The following is an 18875-nucleotide window of genomic DNA, read 5'->3' on the forward strand; positions in this document are numbered from 1 at the left end:
GAGTGAAGTGTTGTTTAGAGAGCCCTATATACAAATGATATGAGAGTAAGCGAAAGGGTGAAATGCTGAGCAGAAGGGGGAGCAACAACACTACCTTATTCAGGCAAAAAAGTCAAGGAGTTGTTCAGCGACATCACTCTGTTTACAGAGAGCCAAGACATCCCTGTATGGGAAGAAAGAACACACACATATTTGGCAGAGAGTTTAGATAGAAAAAATAATCTACTCTCATTATGTTATTTTCATACAAGGTTGACTGGGGGATTTTGAGGTCAAACATCAGTAACCAGGGAAATGGCTCCACCACGTATGTGGTAAACTGAATAAAATTCCTACAGTATTGTATACCGGTAGTCTGGCTATTTATTTTACTACAGTGTGTTTGGGCTGTTTGTTCAACTGTACTTTGTGTTTGCTTAATGTGTCTAGACATGCCATTGTCCATTTTGCTAAACTAAAATAAGACAGGAGACACACATGTTTTTGAACCAGTATATTTGAGCCAGCCTTCCATGATTGTAAAATCAATACAATAAAATAATTATTTACATGTAACGTTTTCAGACAACATCAACCGTATATACATAAGAGCCATACACTGTAAAGGCAGCATCTCCCATAACTCGTCAGTGCAATATGTGCATTGCTCTGCCCTTATAGCCAGTCAAAGACAACCTCTGTGTGAACAAGCAGCCTGACTAGTCAAACCCAGAGTTGTCAAACTGACTCAGTCTTACAAATCAAATGCAGATCTGTGATGCTGGTACAGTTTAAATAGGTATTCTAAGGGCTGTGTGATTAAAAAGTATCTTATCATAAATGCAAAGTTGCTAAACAAAATTGGCCTTTCGATCAGTAGGCTATTTAACAAACAGATTATAACAGTTGACCAGGAGACAAACCGGGGTTGTGGGCAGACGTGCTTTCAGCTATTTGATCTCGCTTCAACTGCCAACTTACTTAAGTTATTAAACAAATGGTCTGCAACAAACTATGTTGAAGACTGAGGTATTTAACTACCATCAATAACATGATCCTCTCAATAGACATTTTTGAGAATGGCATTCATCTTATCTTCATTCAAATTACTAATTTATCAGGTTGAGGCTGGAAACAAATCATTATGTGTCTACTGCTGTGCATATGACAACATATTGGGGGAAAAACATCAGGCGGGTATAACAAAAAATATAACCATTTCCAAATAGTCTATCAAAGGCTAAGGGGGGCTAAGTCTCACACCTGAATGTTATTTGACTGGGAAAGGAAGATTAGAAACAACTTCATCAACATCTTCATAAGGTCCTTTCAGTAGCACTAGCCTTAAGATGGGTGTAATTGAATGACTGTATATGAATGGACAAAGCCATTGATCACGTGACACTATTCATTCCTATGTGAAGACTCAATAGCGCATTTGAAGCCAAATTAACTTCTTGATGCACCCATCCCATTAGCGGGATCATTTTCGTCAACATCCGCTGAATTGCAGAGTGCCAAATTCAAATTAAATTACAAAAAATATAACATTTTCATGAAATCACAAGTGCAATATAGAAAAACACAGCTTAGCTTGTTGTTAATCCACCTGGTGTGTCAGATTTCAAAAAAGCTTTTTGGCGAAAGCATACCAAGCATTTATGTAAGGACATCTCTCTCAGCAGATAAAACATTACAAAAAGCTAGCAGCCAAGTAGATTGGTCACGAAAGTCAGAAAAGCAATTAAATGAATCGCTTACCTTTGATGATCTTCGGATGTTTGCACTCACGAGACTCCCAGTTACACAATAAATGTTCCTTTTGTTCCATAAAGATTATTTTTATATCCAAAATACCTCCATTTGTTTGGCATGTTTTTTTCAGAAATCCACAGGCTAGAGCGGTCACGACCGGGCAGACGAAAATTCCAAATAGTATCCGTAAAGTTCGTTGAAACATGTCAAACTATTTTTATAATCAATCCTCAGGTTGTTTGTACGATATATAATCGATAATATTTCAACCGGACTGTACCTTCTTCAATAGGAGAGAGAGAAAATGTCTGCTCCAAGCTGCTCCCAGCCATACAATGACGCGATGTGATCTTTCTCGCTCATTTTTCAAAATAGCAGCCTGAAATTATGTCTAAAGACTGTTCACAACATGTGGAAGCCATAGGAAAATGAATATGGTTGATATCCCTTTAAATAGAGTGAAGGCAGGCAATGGAACAGAGAGCTTTCAGGAAAAACAGCACTTCCGGGTTGGATTTTCCTCAGGTTTTTGCCTGCAATATCAGTTCTGTTATACTCACAGACAATATTTTGACAGTTTCGGAAACTTTAGAGTGTTTTCTATCCTAATTATATGCATATTCTAGATTCTGGGCCTGAGAAATAGGCAGTTTCATTTGGGTAAGTTTTTCATCCAAACATCAAAATACTGCCCCCTACACTCAACAGGTTAAGTCAGTTAAAGGGCCTCCCGAGTGGTGCAGTTGTCTAAGGCACAGCATCGCAGTGCTAGCTGTGCCACTAGAAGTTCTGGGTTCGAGTCCAGACTCTGTTGCTGCCGGCCGCGATCGTGAGACCCATGGGGCGGCACACAATTGGCCCAGCGTCGTCCAGGTTAGGGGAGGGTTTGGACGGCAGGGATGTCCCTGTCCCATCGTGCACTAGCGACTCCTGTGGCGGGCCAGGTGCAGTGCACACTGACGCGGTTGCTAGGTGTACAGTGTTTCCTCCGACACATTGGTGCGGCTGGCTTCCGGGTTAAGTGGGCATTGTGTCAAGAAGCAGTGCGGCTTGGTTGGGTTGTGTTTCGGAGGACGCACGGCTCTCAACCTTCGCCTCTCCCGAGTCCGTACGGGAGTTGCAGAGATGAGATTAGACTAACTACCAATTGGGGAGAAAAAGGGGTAAAAAAATATATATTTAAAATTAAGTCGGTTAAGATGGCATCTCATGGAAACATATCATATCATATCTATTCTGGTTTGTGCTGAAGGGAGTAGTACACAGCGTTGTACGGGATCTTCAGTTTCTTGGCAATTTCTCGCATTTCTCAGAACAAGAATAGACTGACGAGTTTCAGAAGAAAGTCTTTGTTTCTGGCCATTTTGAGCCTGTAATCGAACCGTCAAATGCTGATGCTCCAGATACTCAACTAATCTAAAGAAGTTACATTTTTTCTTTCAAAAGCAAGGACATTTCTAAGTGACTGCAAAATGTTGAAAGGTAGTGTACATTAGTTGGCCAAGTGACAGACCAGTTGACTAGACCTCCAGTTACTGAGTGACTTCTGACCTATGTCAGTGCTTTGGACACATCATGTAAGAACTTTCCAACTTCAATTAAGTAGTTTTAGTTTGTGATCAAGGTCAATTCTGGTAAGAGACATACTACAGCTTTTGTATTCAATTTAGTAAACAGAAATCCAATAACAACTTCCTCTTTGTCCTGTGTAAGAATCATAAACAGGACAAAAAATAGTGTTGCTTACAGAATAAAAAATAAATGAAAGAAATACCATTGCATCATAAATATTCAAAAATTCACATGGAGTTACAATAACACTGTCCAGCAGAGGTCAGTTATAAAGACTAAATGTAATGTGGCACCCTCTGAGTGGAGAAGACATTTCTGTTTGAGTGGCGGTAAGGAGAGAATGATGAAACACTTTTTATGGAGTGTGCTAAAGATGAGTGAGACTCCTTAGAGAGTGGATAGGCCTTATAATAGACATTTGCTGCAGTGAGAACTGCTGTAAAGGTAGGAGGTTATTAAAATTATTATAATAGGTTCCTTTTATTAAGAGGAAATGAAGAGAAATGCAATAAGGGGTCGTTTAGTGGGACAAGGTGGCTCCCCTCAGATCTATGCCTCACTATGCAGTAGATTAACACTGTGGCTTACTGGCCGCCATGCCTACAAACAGCCAGGAGAAATTATATGCTGAACCTGTTAGCTTGAATGTTTACGCCATTGTAAACTTCATCTAGACAAAAGCTATAGCACTATAACAAATGCGGAACACCCATTTTAAGATCCCCAAATAAAAGCTGCCAGAAAACCTCTTTCCCACTGATACGAGACCAGGGGAAGGTTAGGTAACATTACCATATGTTTTTAAAACGTATTTGTGCCCATCCATAAGAGCAGTGTTCCTAGTCCTTCCCACCCAACCATCCCACTGAGCACTCACTCAGAGAGAACATTTTCACAGTGTAGTGTGAGTAACAGTGCATGATATCTCATGAGATGTATCACATAGTTTGTGTGCTCATGCATGCATACCAGTATGTGTGCATGTATGAGTATTAGAACAGTACAAACTCAACTGTCACTTTTCTAAAGGCATCTGTTTTTTTAGTCAGCTGACTTCTGTTCCATGAGACCATGGCTGAAATAAATACATTGGCACAGTGAAGAGGTAAAAACGACCCAACCAAACAAGTTCTGTCACTCATGTCGTCATCATCAACTATGACATCATGAGGTCACAGACAATTTCCTAAACCTCTCCACAGAACCACCTGACTTAACTAACCCTAAGGACAGGAAATCTCTCTCTCTCTCCCCCTCTCTCTCAGTCCATCTTGTCCTCTCGTTTCCCGGCAGCGTCTACCCTCTCCTGCTGGTTTTGGGGGGGTGGTTGGAATGCAATATCCTCCTCCCTCACTCGGCTGAGCTCCCTGGCTTTAGCTCGCCGTGCATCCAGGTAGTTGGAGATGAACTCAGAGTTCTGGTAGATGAGCATGCCAGAGAGAGTAAGAGCCACACCGGCACAGCTGAGCGCTGACATCTCGTTGCCGAACAGCAGTTGGGAGAGCAGCAGGTTGCCCACCACACTCAGGTTGCCCAGGATGTGCAGGGTGACGGCGGAGGTGAGGGTTATGACGCAGCAGCTGGCCAGGTTGTACATGACAGAGCCCAGGCAGCTGAGCAGAATGAGGAGCCACAGGTTGTGGTCGTAGTGCATTGGAGACTCCAGCACGGCCCAGTTCTCCAGGGCCAGAGCAGCTACGGCCAGGATGCAGAAACTGGGGATAGACATCAGGTACAGCAGGAACACAGAGTTGATTTTCTCTTCCTGGAGCAAGATACCTGAGACACACACACAAAGAAAAGCACATAGAGCGAAGCAGAAAACACGCAAAGTAGGCTTAAATACAAAGTAGTCTCATGACAGACTAAACATTATAGCGCAAACACAAGGTTTGGTTTTGGGTGGCGGGATTAAATACAAAGATAAGAGAGGATAGAGAGAAATAAAACATAATCATACAAAACAACACTGTAGTTCCACATTCATATCATTGAGATGTGTTATATTTGTGAAACAACACGTCAGCTAATGGCATGGATACCAAGGGAGTGAGACTCCTTTAGCAAAATAACAAGACACGTGCACCACTGATGCGTGTCATATAAAGTAAACAAGTGAGACCTTTACGAGGGTAGTTTGAAAATAGCTGCTGAAACACGACACGACATCATCCAACAACATTGGTATTTCAGGGTGGTGGTTCTGAGTGAGTAGAAAATCCAGACCATAAGTCATTATTTTAACATAATGTCAAATCTGCCATGTTCAGAACATGGAAATGTCATAGGTTTGTTTACTTAGAATGGATTTCACATCATGAGACTAGCAGGTTCATTATCAGTACAGCACTATACAGTACACCAACAAAACAAGTAGAGAAAATATATTAACAGATTCATACTGTTCAAATACAGGAAGGAAATTAAGGAAGTCGAGAGTTTTAATCTATATGTAACTTTATTCCTAGTTATATGTACATATCTACCTCAATCACCTCGTACCCCAGTACATCGACTCGATACTGGTACCCTGTGTATAACATCTTATAACATCTTATAACATCTTGACCATGTTTTGTTATAATCTCCACCCGGCACAGCCAGAAGAGGACTGGCCACCCCACATAGCCTGGTTCCTCTCTAGGTTTCTTCCTAGGTTTTGGCCTTTCTAGGGAGTTTTTCCTAGCCACCGTGCTTCTTCACCTGCATTGCTTGCTGTTTGGGGTTTTAGGCTGGGTTTCTGTACAGCACTTTGAGATATCAGCTGATGTACGAAGGGCTATATAAAATAAATTTGATTTGATTTGATTTGATGTATATACAGTAGCCAAGTTATCGTTACTCATTATGTATTTATTATTACTTTTATTATTATTATGTGTTTTAGTCTTCTATTATTTCTGTATTTTCTTTCTCTCATCATAGTTGGGAAGGGCCCATAAGTAAGCATATCACTCTTAGATAACAGCTATCATTTACAAAACATGTGACATAATATTTGATTTGAAAGTATGACAGTAACAAAGTGATAGGACTAATTCCTGGTAAACAGGATAGAACTCTGCCACAGAACTAGAATGAGCTCTCTGCCTGGTTTACCTGTCAGGAATTAGTCCTTTTTGATAAGTTTTTATTGGGTCAGCCCTGTCAGTAGTTTTGAAAGTGTCCTTAGCAACAGGCAACACAACACCTCTAGCTAGACTGGGTGTGTTACTTGGTAACTCAGGGCAGCAGTAAAAATGTCCAGCACTGACTGCAGTGTGGGAAGTTTATATGGGATTGGAAGAAACACCAAATATACACTCTGACTGATGTCAGAGAATTTCAGTTAGGGGACATATTTTCCACTCTTTTGAAAGGAAAGTATTTAAGTACGCAGGGACATTTCTGATTTGTCCTCCAAAATCTGATAGCACCCATATGTTCATATTGCTGAGGGGTCGTTCCATATAATTCCCATGACTTCTGACTGCACCCTTTTTCATTTCAACAAAACCTCCCGTACATGTTTGCTCGTGGAAGAAGTAGTGAGAAAGTGACTTTTTGGACCTGAATGCCCAAAAAAAATTCAAGAGAAAAGAGGTGCTTAAAGTTGACCCATTTTGCATACCCCATCCTAGCATGAGACATGATGTCTTCATCACTGAACAAATTAAATGGTTGAGTATAATATCATTTGAAAATGTACAAACAGGGTTGTCAAATGTTTTAAGCTTTAATGTCAATTATCTAAAAAAAAGCGTAAACTAAGGTTGTGTTTATATACATTTTAGCTTTGACCGTATTTTACATTGTCTGAGGTGTTTGTGTTCTGCCTGCCATCAGTTGAGACACAGCACACTCGTGACTACAGGGTGAGTGTCATGTTTTGGCTGATAATGTACTAAAATGTGAAAAAAGTTTAAATGTAAACTTTCAAATGGTAGAGTATCAGAAAGATGATAAAAGATCAGAAAAGCACAGCCTCCCCTATTCCCTACTAAAACGTATTGTAGGCCTACGTAAATCCATTACTCTTATATTTACCATGCGACTCACATAGACCTACACATAATAAACCATAGGCCTATAATTAAAAGACTATGAGACTAGAACATAATTGAAATTTTAACTTTCAAATGGTACCACAAAGATGGTTGGAGGTCTACACATCAAATTACGTTGACTTGAGTGAGAATATCCATTGTTATAAATTAAACTATCAATCTTCCATTGGAAACCTATTGAAATCCTTAAAATATAGATAATAGGATAGACATTCCCATTCAAGTTGACATTCGACAGTGGGTGGACCATCAGCCATCTTACTGGTAGTAATTAGAAGTTTCAATTCAATTTGAATGTCAATTGTGTAGCAGCTAAATTGTAGCAAAGATGGTCTATTATACAGTATTAACAAGATATTCGAGTGACTACTCTAGCAATGGAAATACATGTCCTCAAACATAGAAAGCAGGAGAGAACAGGTGGGACCATTCTAGCCAATGAGAGGGCAGATATGTGTGTGACTACCAGGCCAAAGAGATTACTCATCTTTCTATGTGTGCCATTATAGCATGGGCGGTGCCATTGAGGCTAGCTATCTCCATTTTAAAGAAGTACATTTTCTTCTCCATTTGCTGATTGCTCCCAACTCATAGGAATCCCCACCCAGTGGACTCCTTTAAAAATGGGAGAATTCCTCAATGGCAATGTCCATGCTAAAACAGATTATATCCATGATGAGTCCTCTATCTCTCTCTCTATGACAACAGGCACAACTCCAGTATAATGTTTCTTTCAAATTGCCACATGCGTCCACCTATATCAGTGCATTCGTAACTAACAACCAAACCATAACAAAACTTATATTTGCTCAAATAAGCCTTACATAGCAAATTAGCAATTACATTTTCCTTTGACCAAATTCAACACTCTTTCACTGACCTCCATACAAAAATTCCTCACTTCGTGGGCTTATTTTCTTGGACAGATTTTGGGTGGAGTAAAACCTTTCTCTTTGTGTCTTCTGATTGCAGGGGTCTGAAGGGATAGGTCCATTCTATTAATTATATTTCTATGATTGAAATTATACCCAAGAGTATGCTGTCTCTCAATCGATGATGGGCACAACACAAATACTTCAGATGATGAAAAATAGGGTCTAAGCTACAACATTAGTGAAAATGAGAAACATCTGAGTTTACACGTTTTTAGATAATGACGTTAAAACTTTAAAATGATTGATGAATATAAAATGAATATTTCTAGAAATCATTAAACAGTTTGACAACCCTGTTTGTAAACTTTCAAATTATATCAAACTGAATCTTTTTCAGTGATGAAGACATGGTAGGGTAGGCAAAATGGGTAATCTTTGAACACCTAATCTCCTAAATGTTTTGGCATTCAGGCCAAAAATGTAACTTTCTGACCACTTCCACCATCGGCAAACATGTAAGAAAGGTTATGTTCAAATCAGAAGTCAGAAATTGATTGAAATCCTTAGGAACGACCCCTAGGGCAACAACAAAAGTTTATTATACAGTTCAACATTTATAAAGTGATGATCAATGTGTCAACCACCATCAGAGATGCAACATAACAACTATCATAAAGACAAGTTGAAGGTAGCAGCTGTGACTCACCTTGCTGGATGGATTTGACACCTCTCAACATTGTCGCAGCGAATACGAAGAAGCAGCCTGTCTGGTCGTACTGGACCTCGCCCATGATGCTGAACGAGGCTCCCAGACAGATGGGCATCATGGCTGTGTATTTGAGGATGTGGTGTTGCTTGCCCAGGATCAGAGTGGAGATGGCCAGGGTGAAGATTGGCGTGGTGGTGTAGATCATTTGGGCAAATGACAGCTGGACATAGTTCAGACCCACGTTGCCAAATGCGATGCTGGCACAAAATGTCAAGCTCAATAGAAACACCTTGCATTTGGCGCTGGTGGTAAGGTCCTTCTGGTTGTCAACCCCACCGTTTTGCTGGAGCATTCGCAGTTTAATAAGCCCATAGTCCACCACTATCGCTGTCAACATGTGCAGGGCCGACAGCAGTAAGGGGTACCTGAAGTTGTACACTGCAAAAATCCATTTGTTAAGACTGGAGATGGTTGTCCCCGTCACAAGCCAGACAATGACAGCGGGCAGAAGGTGCAACATCTCCGCCTGTGGCCTTTTCCCAGTCTCGCGCCAGGTCGCCTCGCATTTAGAGAGGCCATCGGTGCTAATCATGTTGATTTCATCCTCGTTTCTGTAAGGCAAACACATCTTGACTTGGTTAAGCAATAACTAGCCAACTAAACTCCACTCCATGATTCACGATGGAGTTGAGCAGTGACTGTGTGGGCGGGCTGGAGCTCCAACGTCACATAAAATTAAGTTTTTATCAAAAACTACTGTTTTCAGCACCCAAAGAATAGCCCGCAATTACACAGAACAATGTTGTGTGTAATTGCAGTGGGTGCTGAAAACAGTTGTTTTTGATAAAAACTTAAAATTTGTCATTCAATCGTCTCGGAGGAAGACTTAAGTTAAGTTTATTCCCTTGAAATACAGTGCCTTCAGAAAGTATTCACACCGCTTCACTTTTTCTACATTTTGTTGTGTTAGAAAGTGGGATGAAAATGGATTTAAATGTTTGTAGTTTTTATTTTCTACACACAAAAAATCTAACATTTGTAAAAAAAATAAATATGAAAAATAAAACACTAATATATCTTGATTACATAAGTATTCAACCCCCTGAGTCAATACAGGTTAGAATCACCTTTGTCAGCAATTACAGCTGTGAGTCTTTCTGGGTAAGTCTCGAAGGGCTTTGCACAACTCGATTGTACAATATTTGCACATTATTCTTTAAAAAAGTTGGATGTTGATCATTGCTACACAGCCATTTTCAAGTCATTTTAAGACAAAACAGTAACTAGGCCACTCAGGAACATTCAATGTCATCTCGGTAAGCAACTCCAGTGTATATTTGGCCTTGTGTTTTAGGTTATTGTCCTACTGAAAGGGGAATTTGTCTCCCAGTGTCTGGTGGAAAGCAGACAGAACCAGGTTTTCCTCTATGATTTTGCCTGTGCTTAGCTCAATTCCGTTTTTGTTCATCATAAAAACTCCCTAGTCCTTGCCGATGACATGCATACCCATAACATGATGCAGCCACCCACCACCATTCTTGGAAATATATAGAGATGTACTCAGTGATGTGTTGTGTTGGATTTGCCCCAAACATAACGCTTTGTATTCAGGACATGAAGTTAATGTGGCAAAGAAATAATTTGCAGTTTTACTTTAGTGCCTTGTTGCAAACAGGATGCATGTTTTTTAATTCTGTACAGGCTTCCTTTTTTTCACTCTGTCAATTAGGTTAATATTGTGGAGTAACTACGATTTTGTTGATCCATCGCCAGATTTCTCCTATCACAGCCATTAAACTCTGTTACTGTTTTAAAGTCCCCATTGGCCTCATTGTTAAATCCCTGAGCGGTTTCCTTCCTCTCTGGCAACTGAGTTAAGAAGGATGCCTGTATCTTTGTAGTGACTGGGTGTATTGATACACCATCCAAAGTGTAATGAATAACTTCAACATGCTCAAAGGGATATTCAATGTCCGCTTTTTTTTATTTTACCCATCTACCAATCGGTGCCCTTCTTTGCAAACCATTGGAATACCTCCACGTTCTTTGTGGTTGAATCTGTGTTTGAAATTCACCGCTCGACCGAGGGACCTTACAGATCATTTTATTTGTGGGGTACAGAGATGAGGTAGTCATTCAAAAATCATGTTTATCAATATTATTGCACGCAGAGAGAGTCCATGCAACAAATGATGTGACTTGTGAAGCAAATGTTTACTCCTGAACATATTTGGGCTCGCCATAACAAAGGGATTGAATACTTATTGACTCAAGACATTTCAGCTTTTCATTTTGTAATAATTTGTCCAAATTTGGAAAAGCATCACTTCTTTATGAGGAACTTTATGAGTCAAAATGCAAGCCGAGTGCAATTCTCTGCAGGGCACGGGAGATCAAGTGCACCTACAATGTATTGTGTGATATCAATTCAATGCATAGGCGGAGTTATAGTGGGCAAAGTTCGATTTACAATAAAATTACTAAAAATTATAGGCTCATTACATTGACTGGAAATAAATGGGCAAGACAAAATACTTATTAAGTGCCTTTGAATGGAGTATGTTAGTAGTTGCCAGGTGCACCGGTTTGTGTCAAGAACTGCACCGCTGCTGGGTTTTTCACGCTCAACAGTTTCCCGTGTATCAAGAATGGTTCACCACCCAAAGGACATCCAGCCAACTTGACAAAACTGTGAGAAGCATTGGTGTCAACATGGCCAGCATCCCTGTGGAACGCTTTCGACACATTGTAGAGTCCATGCCCCAACGAATTGAGGCTGATCTGAGGCTGTTTAACTCAATATTAGGGAAAGGGGATACCTAGTCAGTTGCACAACTGAATGCATTCAACCAAAATGTGTCTTCCGCATTTAACCCAACCCCTCCGAATCAAGGTGTTCTTAATGTTTTGTACACTTGGTGTAGTGGCGACCTGTCATTCAGGGCAGGTGGAGTTGCCTGTTTTGCGTGTTATTTTGGCATTAAAAGGTGTCACATATCAGTTTGCAAACAATGTAAAAGAAAATAAAAAACATTGAGTTAATAAAGCCACATACAAACATGGTCTATTTTTTGCTTTCTTGAAAATTCAAGCCCATTGGGTGCTGCCATAGAGTTACATTAGGAGTGCCCATCCAAGAAGGCTCAAGGCAAACACCACACACAACAAAACACCACTCCAACGAGTGACCACGGGCAGACGGCGCTGTGAGTGGAATTAATTACTCTCACAGCAAGACCAGCAGCAGCTACCCCCCTGTACAAGATCAGAGAGAAACCCGTTCTTCTTCCAGAACAGTCGTAATGTTCCTGAAGCTGAAAGGAGAGGAAACTGAGAAGTTAACACGGGAGATACTGGAGCTAACGGAAGAGCTAAATTAATCTGCTTCAATTGGTCCCAAACAGTTCAAGCCACTAACTACCCAGGCTGACTCGCAACAATGAGGATGGTGCCTCACCTTCATTAATAATGGCCAACTCACCGGCCACCCACAGCAGGCACATCTCGACTAGTCAGCCTGAGTGGGCAAAGCTAGTGACAACCAGAGATGATAACCTGCAGTCACAAAGGCAGTGTGATAAGATAGAGCAGCTCATTGAAAACCTTAGGATCAGAGGGCTCTCCTTCTCAGACCAGTCATCCTCATCATCATCATCATCATCATCTACTCAGTCAACCCCTCGACATCGTGAGTCATCGCACCAGTGAAACCAGTCGACTTCTCATTTCAGAACTCGGAGCCCTAAAGCGTCACCCAGAGGGCTGACTTCATAGGATCGCCAACGTCAGCCCTAACCTAACCACTGCGGTCATCAGCCCACACCTGATTGTTGCCGTCGCGACTACTCACCTGACCATTACGGTCAGCCCACACCTGATTGCCGTCGTTAGCCCACACCTGACTGTCATCGCCGTGACTACTCACCTGACCGATGCTGCTGCGACTACTTACCTGACCGCTATGGTCAGCCTACGCCTGATTGTTGTTGTAAATCCTCAACTGATTGCCATTGTCAGCCCACGTCTGACTGTCTACCCCGCAACTACTCACCTGACCGTCGCCACCGCGACTACTGACATGGCCATTGTCATCACCCCTTAACCGACCATCGCCACTGCGACTACTCGCCTGACCGTCGCTGCCCGGCCTACTCACCTGATCGTTGTTGGCACTCACCTGTCCGCTACCGCACACCTTCTCCACCCAGCCGGGAGTGCGTCTACCGTGGACCAACTTCATCAATGAAGACCCACAAGAGTTTGCAAGGCTGAAGTTGGCCCTCGACAATGTGCTGCCTGTAGATACAACAGAGTGCTTCAACTTTCAGATATTGGTGGACCACTTGAAGTTGGAAGAGGCTTTGCTAATTTACGACTCCTACGGCAAAGCAGGTACCCATACAGTGACACCATGGATTCCGTCACAGAACTGTATGGCCAGCACCACCAGCTTGCCCTCCAATGCATCACCGGGTGAATGGATGGCCCCAACATCAAGAGCGGTGACATCAAGGCATTCCAAAGATTCGCTCTGATGGTGCGCTCTGAGGGTGAGCTACACCGGTGATCGACGGTGCTGCTGAAAATGAGTTGAGTCATCTTGCGGCGCGGCATCAAGTCACTTGACACGTGCACCCTGTTGAACGACAAGTCAGAGTGCACAGGCCTCCTAGGCAATCCTGAGGACTTGGCACTTTGTATGGTGCGTCAAGATATCCTCATCGTCCATGGAGCTTCTGTGTGAGTGGCCCCTGTTAGTCAACCAAACAGGTCCTTTGACATTCACAGAGCCTTCACAGCTGAAGAGTTGGGCGTTGCACCGCATACCTACCGGACAAAGCCCTTCAGAAAAGATACTGGCACCTCAAATGCCTACCCCTTCAACTGCTGGATCAGTTGCAGCCATTAATGCACATCAGATCAAACTATCCCCATCTAATCACCCCAACAGAACCAGTGCATTTGGGTCACCTTTGCAAAGCCACCACCATCAAGACTCAGCTCAGATGGACCCTTTATTTCACTACACAAATCACTTAAGAACAAATTCTTATTTCTTATTAACCAACAGCATGTTTGTTAACTGCCTTGTTCAGGAGCAGAACAACAGATTTTTACCTTGTCAGGCCGGGGATTCGATCCAGTAACCTCCCGGTTACTGGCCCAATGCTCTAGCCACTAGGCTACCTGCCACCCCTTCAAGGGCCTTCAAAGGGTCTTCAAACTTCCACAGATGTCTCAGGTCACACTGCTAAGGTGTTACGTCAAGTATTCACGTCTTCAGTGATGCCTCAGAACATGCGTACGGTGCCGTCACGTACCTCCGTACTGAAGACACCAATGGACGGCTCCAATTGGCATTCCTTGCAGCAAGATCAAGAGTGGCCCCAAAACGAGAACAGTCAATGCCAAGACTCAAGCTTTGTGCTGCACTCACCGGTGCCCAGCTGGCCGTGGTCATCAGAAAAGAACTCACCTTGGAAATCCATGAGGTCATGTGTAACCGATGTGAAATTGCTAGCTAGTTAGCGGTGGTGCACACTAATAGGGTTTCAATTGGGTGACGGCACTTGCTCTGAGACCTGAAGTAGTTGTTCCCCTTGCTCTGCAAGGGCCGTGGCTTTTGTGGAGCGATGGGTAACGATGCTTCAAGGGTGTCAGTTGTTGATATGTGCAGTGGGTCCCTGGTTCGATCCCAGGTAGGGGTGAGGAGAGGGACGGAAGCAAAACTGTTACATATGCATGTTTAGGCCAGTGCTTGATTTGGACCCAAATAGCTGTTGGTACTATTTTTGGGTGCCAGTGCAATTTATATTTAGGTGCAGGAGCTCCTCAATACTAGGTTAATACTTTTGAGATAATATTATATTATTCTATAGGAGATGCAGAAACTCATGCAGAAGACAATTTGAGGTGCCGGTACTCAGTTCCGGTGAGCTCTTGCCCAAGTCAAGTACAGTGCTTAAGTAAAAAGACAAATAATGTCCCATTTAGAACACTGACAAGTAGAACATCATTTGTTTTTTTGTTTGTTTTTCTTGCTCAGTCTGCGCCTACACAGTCCCAAATCGCTATGTCAGAGTTTACACTTCTTGTTCCATTTATAATGTGGGGAGGTCAAAATAACAAAAAACTATCTATTAAATGTATTAATTTTTAAATGCTGATAACCTCAACTTGCCATTATCATTCGCCTGGTGATAAGACATGCAGGGCCGGCTCTAGCCTTTTGGGCCCTAAGCTAGATTTGGTTGGGGGGCCCCCCACCAAGCAGAGGGAAACATTTACGTTTTAAAGTACATTTCCTGCAGTTCTACACATTTTGCCATGGGGCGGAGAAAATTTTCTGCAATTTTATAACACATTTCATGCAATTCTACACATTTTGCCATGACTTGTGCCATCTTAATATCTGAGTGAGAGTGACAAACAAAATCAACGGGGGCCCCGTGGAGGTCAGGGCACCTGGGCACATGCCCAGTGTGCCAGGTCGGTATTCGACCATCATTACTACTGTACAAGTTTAGATAAATGGATAGACTAACTTACCAATCTACAAATTGTAAGCTGACATGGCCAATTAACTGGCTGTCAGGGACTTACAAAAAAAAGAGAAAAACTGCTGATGCACAACCACATTTCAAACTTGCACCTTGTGTATTCTACTATTCTAAATGCCAATTTAGGCTTGATCCAAACATGTATGGAGGGTGTGATGCAATTGCGGAGCCATGCAGAGGCCAGATCAAGCTCTGTACCACATCGCTGTGCACCTCTCAAATTTTGTACAAATGCGGGGGGCTCCGTATAGCTCCGCCTTGACATGATTGGTTGATGGTAGGTGGGGGCGGTACATCCTGTATAAACACAAACTTCCTTCCTTGACAACTCCCTTCACAATAGCTCTGCTAATTGCAAGAAGTCGTCTGAAAGCCCTGAAGTCTACATCACAGTATTCATTTAATCTTTATTTAACTAGGAAAGTCAGTTAAGAAAAAAAGTATTATTTTCAATGACAGTCTAGGAACTGTTCAGGGGCAGAATGACAGATTTTTACCTTGTCAGCTCAGGGATTTGATCTTGCAACCTTTTGGTTAGTAGTACAACACTATAACCACTAGACTACCTGTCACCCCAAGGCTACCTGCCGCTGTACGGCCACTTCAGACGTTGGATTGGCCATGAAAAGCATTTTACTCTCAACAGTAAGTTGAGACCCGACTGAGTTCCTAAAAAAATAATTATATATATGAATGTAGGTTAGTGAGCCCCATAGCGGCCAGGGGCCCTAAGCAACCGTTTGTCGCTTATGCCTGGAGCCGGCCCTGAATACATTATTGGGGTCCCTGGGTCACCAGTTTGCCTGGGAGGGGGTTTCCTGGGCAAGAAAAGGTTTAAGACCTTATAAAACTCCCGACTCTTCTACTTCCTCTACAGGTGAGTCTGTAATTGGTTACAATTTCAAATCCAAAAGTTATGACAGAGAAATGTTTCCAAAGAGTATTGCATTTGCTACATTCAGCTGCATTGCCAGCGGTGGGGATGCTGTAAATATTTTTGCCTGAGCTGGCCTTGCAAATTGATATCTGTCCTTATCTGTCAGCTAATACAGGACTATTAAAGTCCCAGTGCCAAATTGTTTTATTAATAATATTTTTTCCCCCCCGATTTTTCAGAGGGCACCATTACTTCCCGCGGCTATATTTAGCTGGCTACATATCTCCTACTGTTGTTAGCCAGAATGAAGTCGCCAGCCAGGAATGTAAGCAAGCCTCCGCTCTAGCAGCTGCAGTCGCAAGTAGCTATCGAAGATTAATTCATGCGAGGGGTCTCATGATTAAATAGTAGCAGAACTACGACGATTCATTTAACCCGCTCAACAGCTAGGCTACACATGAGACATGAATCAGAAGGGGGTAATTGTATTTTTTGTCGGCCCCGCAGAGTCCTACACAGCGTATTTAGTGCACGGATCTAGCTTCATCATGCTTTCCTTCATCCAGCGCGAGCGCGGTGTAGAAAATCATGATGTGTCTATCAACTGAAGTTATTATAACCTACTCTGTCCTATCCGTATACATAGGGCGGCAGGTAGCCGTCCTTACGGTTAAGAGCGTTGGACCAATAACAGGAAGGTCACTTGTTCAAATCCCCGAGCCGAGTACGTACAACATCTGTCGATGTTCCACGGAGCATGGCACTTAACCCCAATTGCTCTGGATAAAAGCGTCTGCTAAATGATGTACATGTAAACCTAAAACAAAGTCGGAATAAAATATTAGACCTGATAAACGACGAAACACAGAATCGTCAGCTACCACTGCAATGACAGACCAGATTAAACAGCAAGTGAAACATCCTCACCATACGCACATTTAACATCACGCGGCAGCCTAACGCTATTGCCTATGCTTTCTGGTTACATTTACCTCTTTCTTTGTGGATCTTTGGCTTGGTAACATCACAAAAACATCCCGGGCGCACATAGCGGAATGCTTGTCTGCCTCGTTATCGCCCGATCAGCTGTGCGGTCACGTCACTGCAATCACCCTCTCTTCATTCACTGGGACAGTCACTAAGAAAAGATGACCTCGGCTAGGACAAAAGCTGACAGCGGAAGAAGAAGCATTACTCTATTATGCAGTGTAAGCACACATGGCACACCTCTAAAGGCGGTTGTTTTTATATAACACTTCATAAAACATGTCTGCACAAATTGGAATTACATAACCTAAACAGAGCACTCAATGTACACAGTGAACAAATGCTGACCTACTGCTGACTACCAATTAAAAATTGGTAGACTGCTATGTAGACAATCAAAATGAGTTATTTAAGTGATGTGTATTTCCATTAATTAATGATGAAACAACTTGATAATGTATTATTCAGTGGATGCTACAACCCCTAAAACAACATCAGACTCTACTTTAGCTAAAGGGTCTCTTTCAGTGTCAGTGGGACACTTTAGTAACTTTTTTTCTCATTAGAAATACATTAGTGTCCCACTTCACCTCACACTTGTTATGATTTCATCAATACGACTTTGTAGAAGCTTGTAGATAACACACTGTGAGGGAATACACTCCTATTTAACTAGTCTGTGACTCACTGAAAACCTTTCCTGGTCAGAGGAATAAGGCAACCTCACAGAGTCAACACACAGGAACGTCATTGCCAAACAGGGGTATGGACATGGAAATGGTTTTTACCCATGCAGTCCATGAACACACTGCCATATATCTTTCTCTGATCTTGCACTGGAAGGTTCAAGGCGATTGGCAATATGTTCTATTTATAGGGCTAGCTGCAGGACCAGCTAGATGTCCTTAACCAATCAGAGGGTGCATGATCAGCTAGCTCATGTACAGAGTGTGGGGAAAGTGGGACCCAGCTGATTTAGCTGAGACCCTGATCGATATATCCTCACTTGAGGAGAGCTAGACTCAGCAGCCAAACATAAACAGATGTGCACATAAACAAGCAGAAATGTGAAATAGGGTCCCATAACCCCCTCAACAGGGGGAATTCTGTACACACTCTGTTTTTACAATTTTATGACAATAACCTTTAACTAAACCATCTCCGTGACCTTGGAAAATATATTTGGGGACATTCCAAGGTCTTGATGAAAATCTAACTAAACGAGTTTGCACAGCTTTTACTTGATTCTGAAACACCTCTACTATTCCCCAAATTCTGCCCCCTTTTATAAATGTACCCTCTTTTCTATCCTCCCTTTGTTATTACATCTCATTGTGCTTCCTTTCCTACCCCTGTTATTCCTCTCTAATTTCTTCCACGGTCATCCTATGCTGTTTATTTGCTATATAACATCTACAATTGTTTCAGAGATCTTATGAACAACTAAAACAACACATTTCAATGTATTTTAGAATATCAAATGAATTAAAATACATTTAAATTGATTAAAGGTTC

At 42.1% G+C, this 18875-nt stretch overlaps 1 protein-coding gene across 2 annotated transcripts; it reads right to left on the reverse strand.

Moving 5' to 3' along the window:
* Positions 1 to 480: 480 nt before the first annotated feature.
* On the reverse strand, positions 481 to 17578 carry LOC110523698 (solute carrier family 35 member E4). Of its 2 annotated transcripts, XM_021602622.3 has the most exons (3): positions 17366 to 17578; positions 8934 to 9547; positions 481 to 5085 (listed from the first exon to the last, which is right to left on the reverse strand). In XM_021602622.3, the coding sequence occupies exons 2-3, from the start codon at positions 9526 to 9528 to the stop codon at positions 4568 to 4570; spliced, it is 1113 nt and encodes a 370-aa protein (XP_021458297.2). In that variant the 5' UTR covers positions 9529 to 9547; positions 17366 to 17578; the 3' UTR covers positions 481 to 4567. The 2 variants fall into 2 exon arrangements, with proteins under 2 accessions (XP_021458297.2, XP_021458295.2); XM_021602620.3 differs by lacking the exon at positions 17366 to 17578 and having other exon boundaries at positions 8934 to 9686.
* Positions 17579 to 18875: the final 1297 nt, after the last annotated feature.

The sequence above is a fragment of the Oncorhynchus mykiss genome, chromosome 5, assembly GCF_057628025.1.
Source record: "Oncorhynchus mykiss isolate SJ-2025 chromosome 5, ASM5762802v1, whole genome shotgun sequence".
NCBI lineage: Eukaryota > Metazoa > Chordata > Actinopteri > Salmoniformes > Salmonidae > Oncorhynchus > Oncorhynchus mykiss.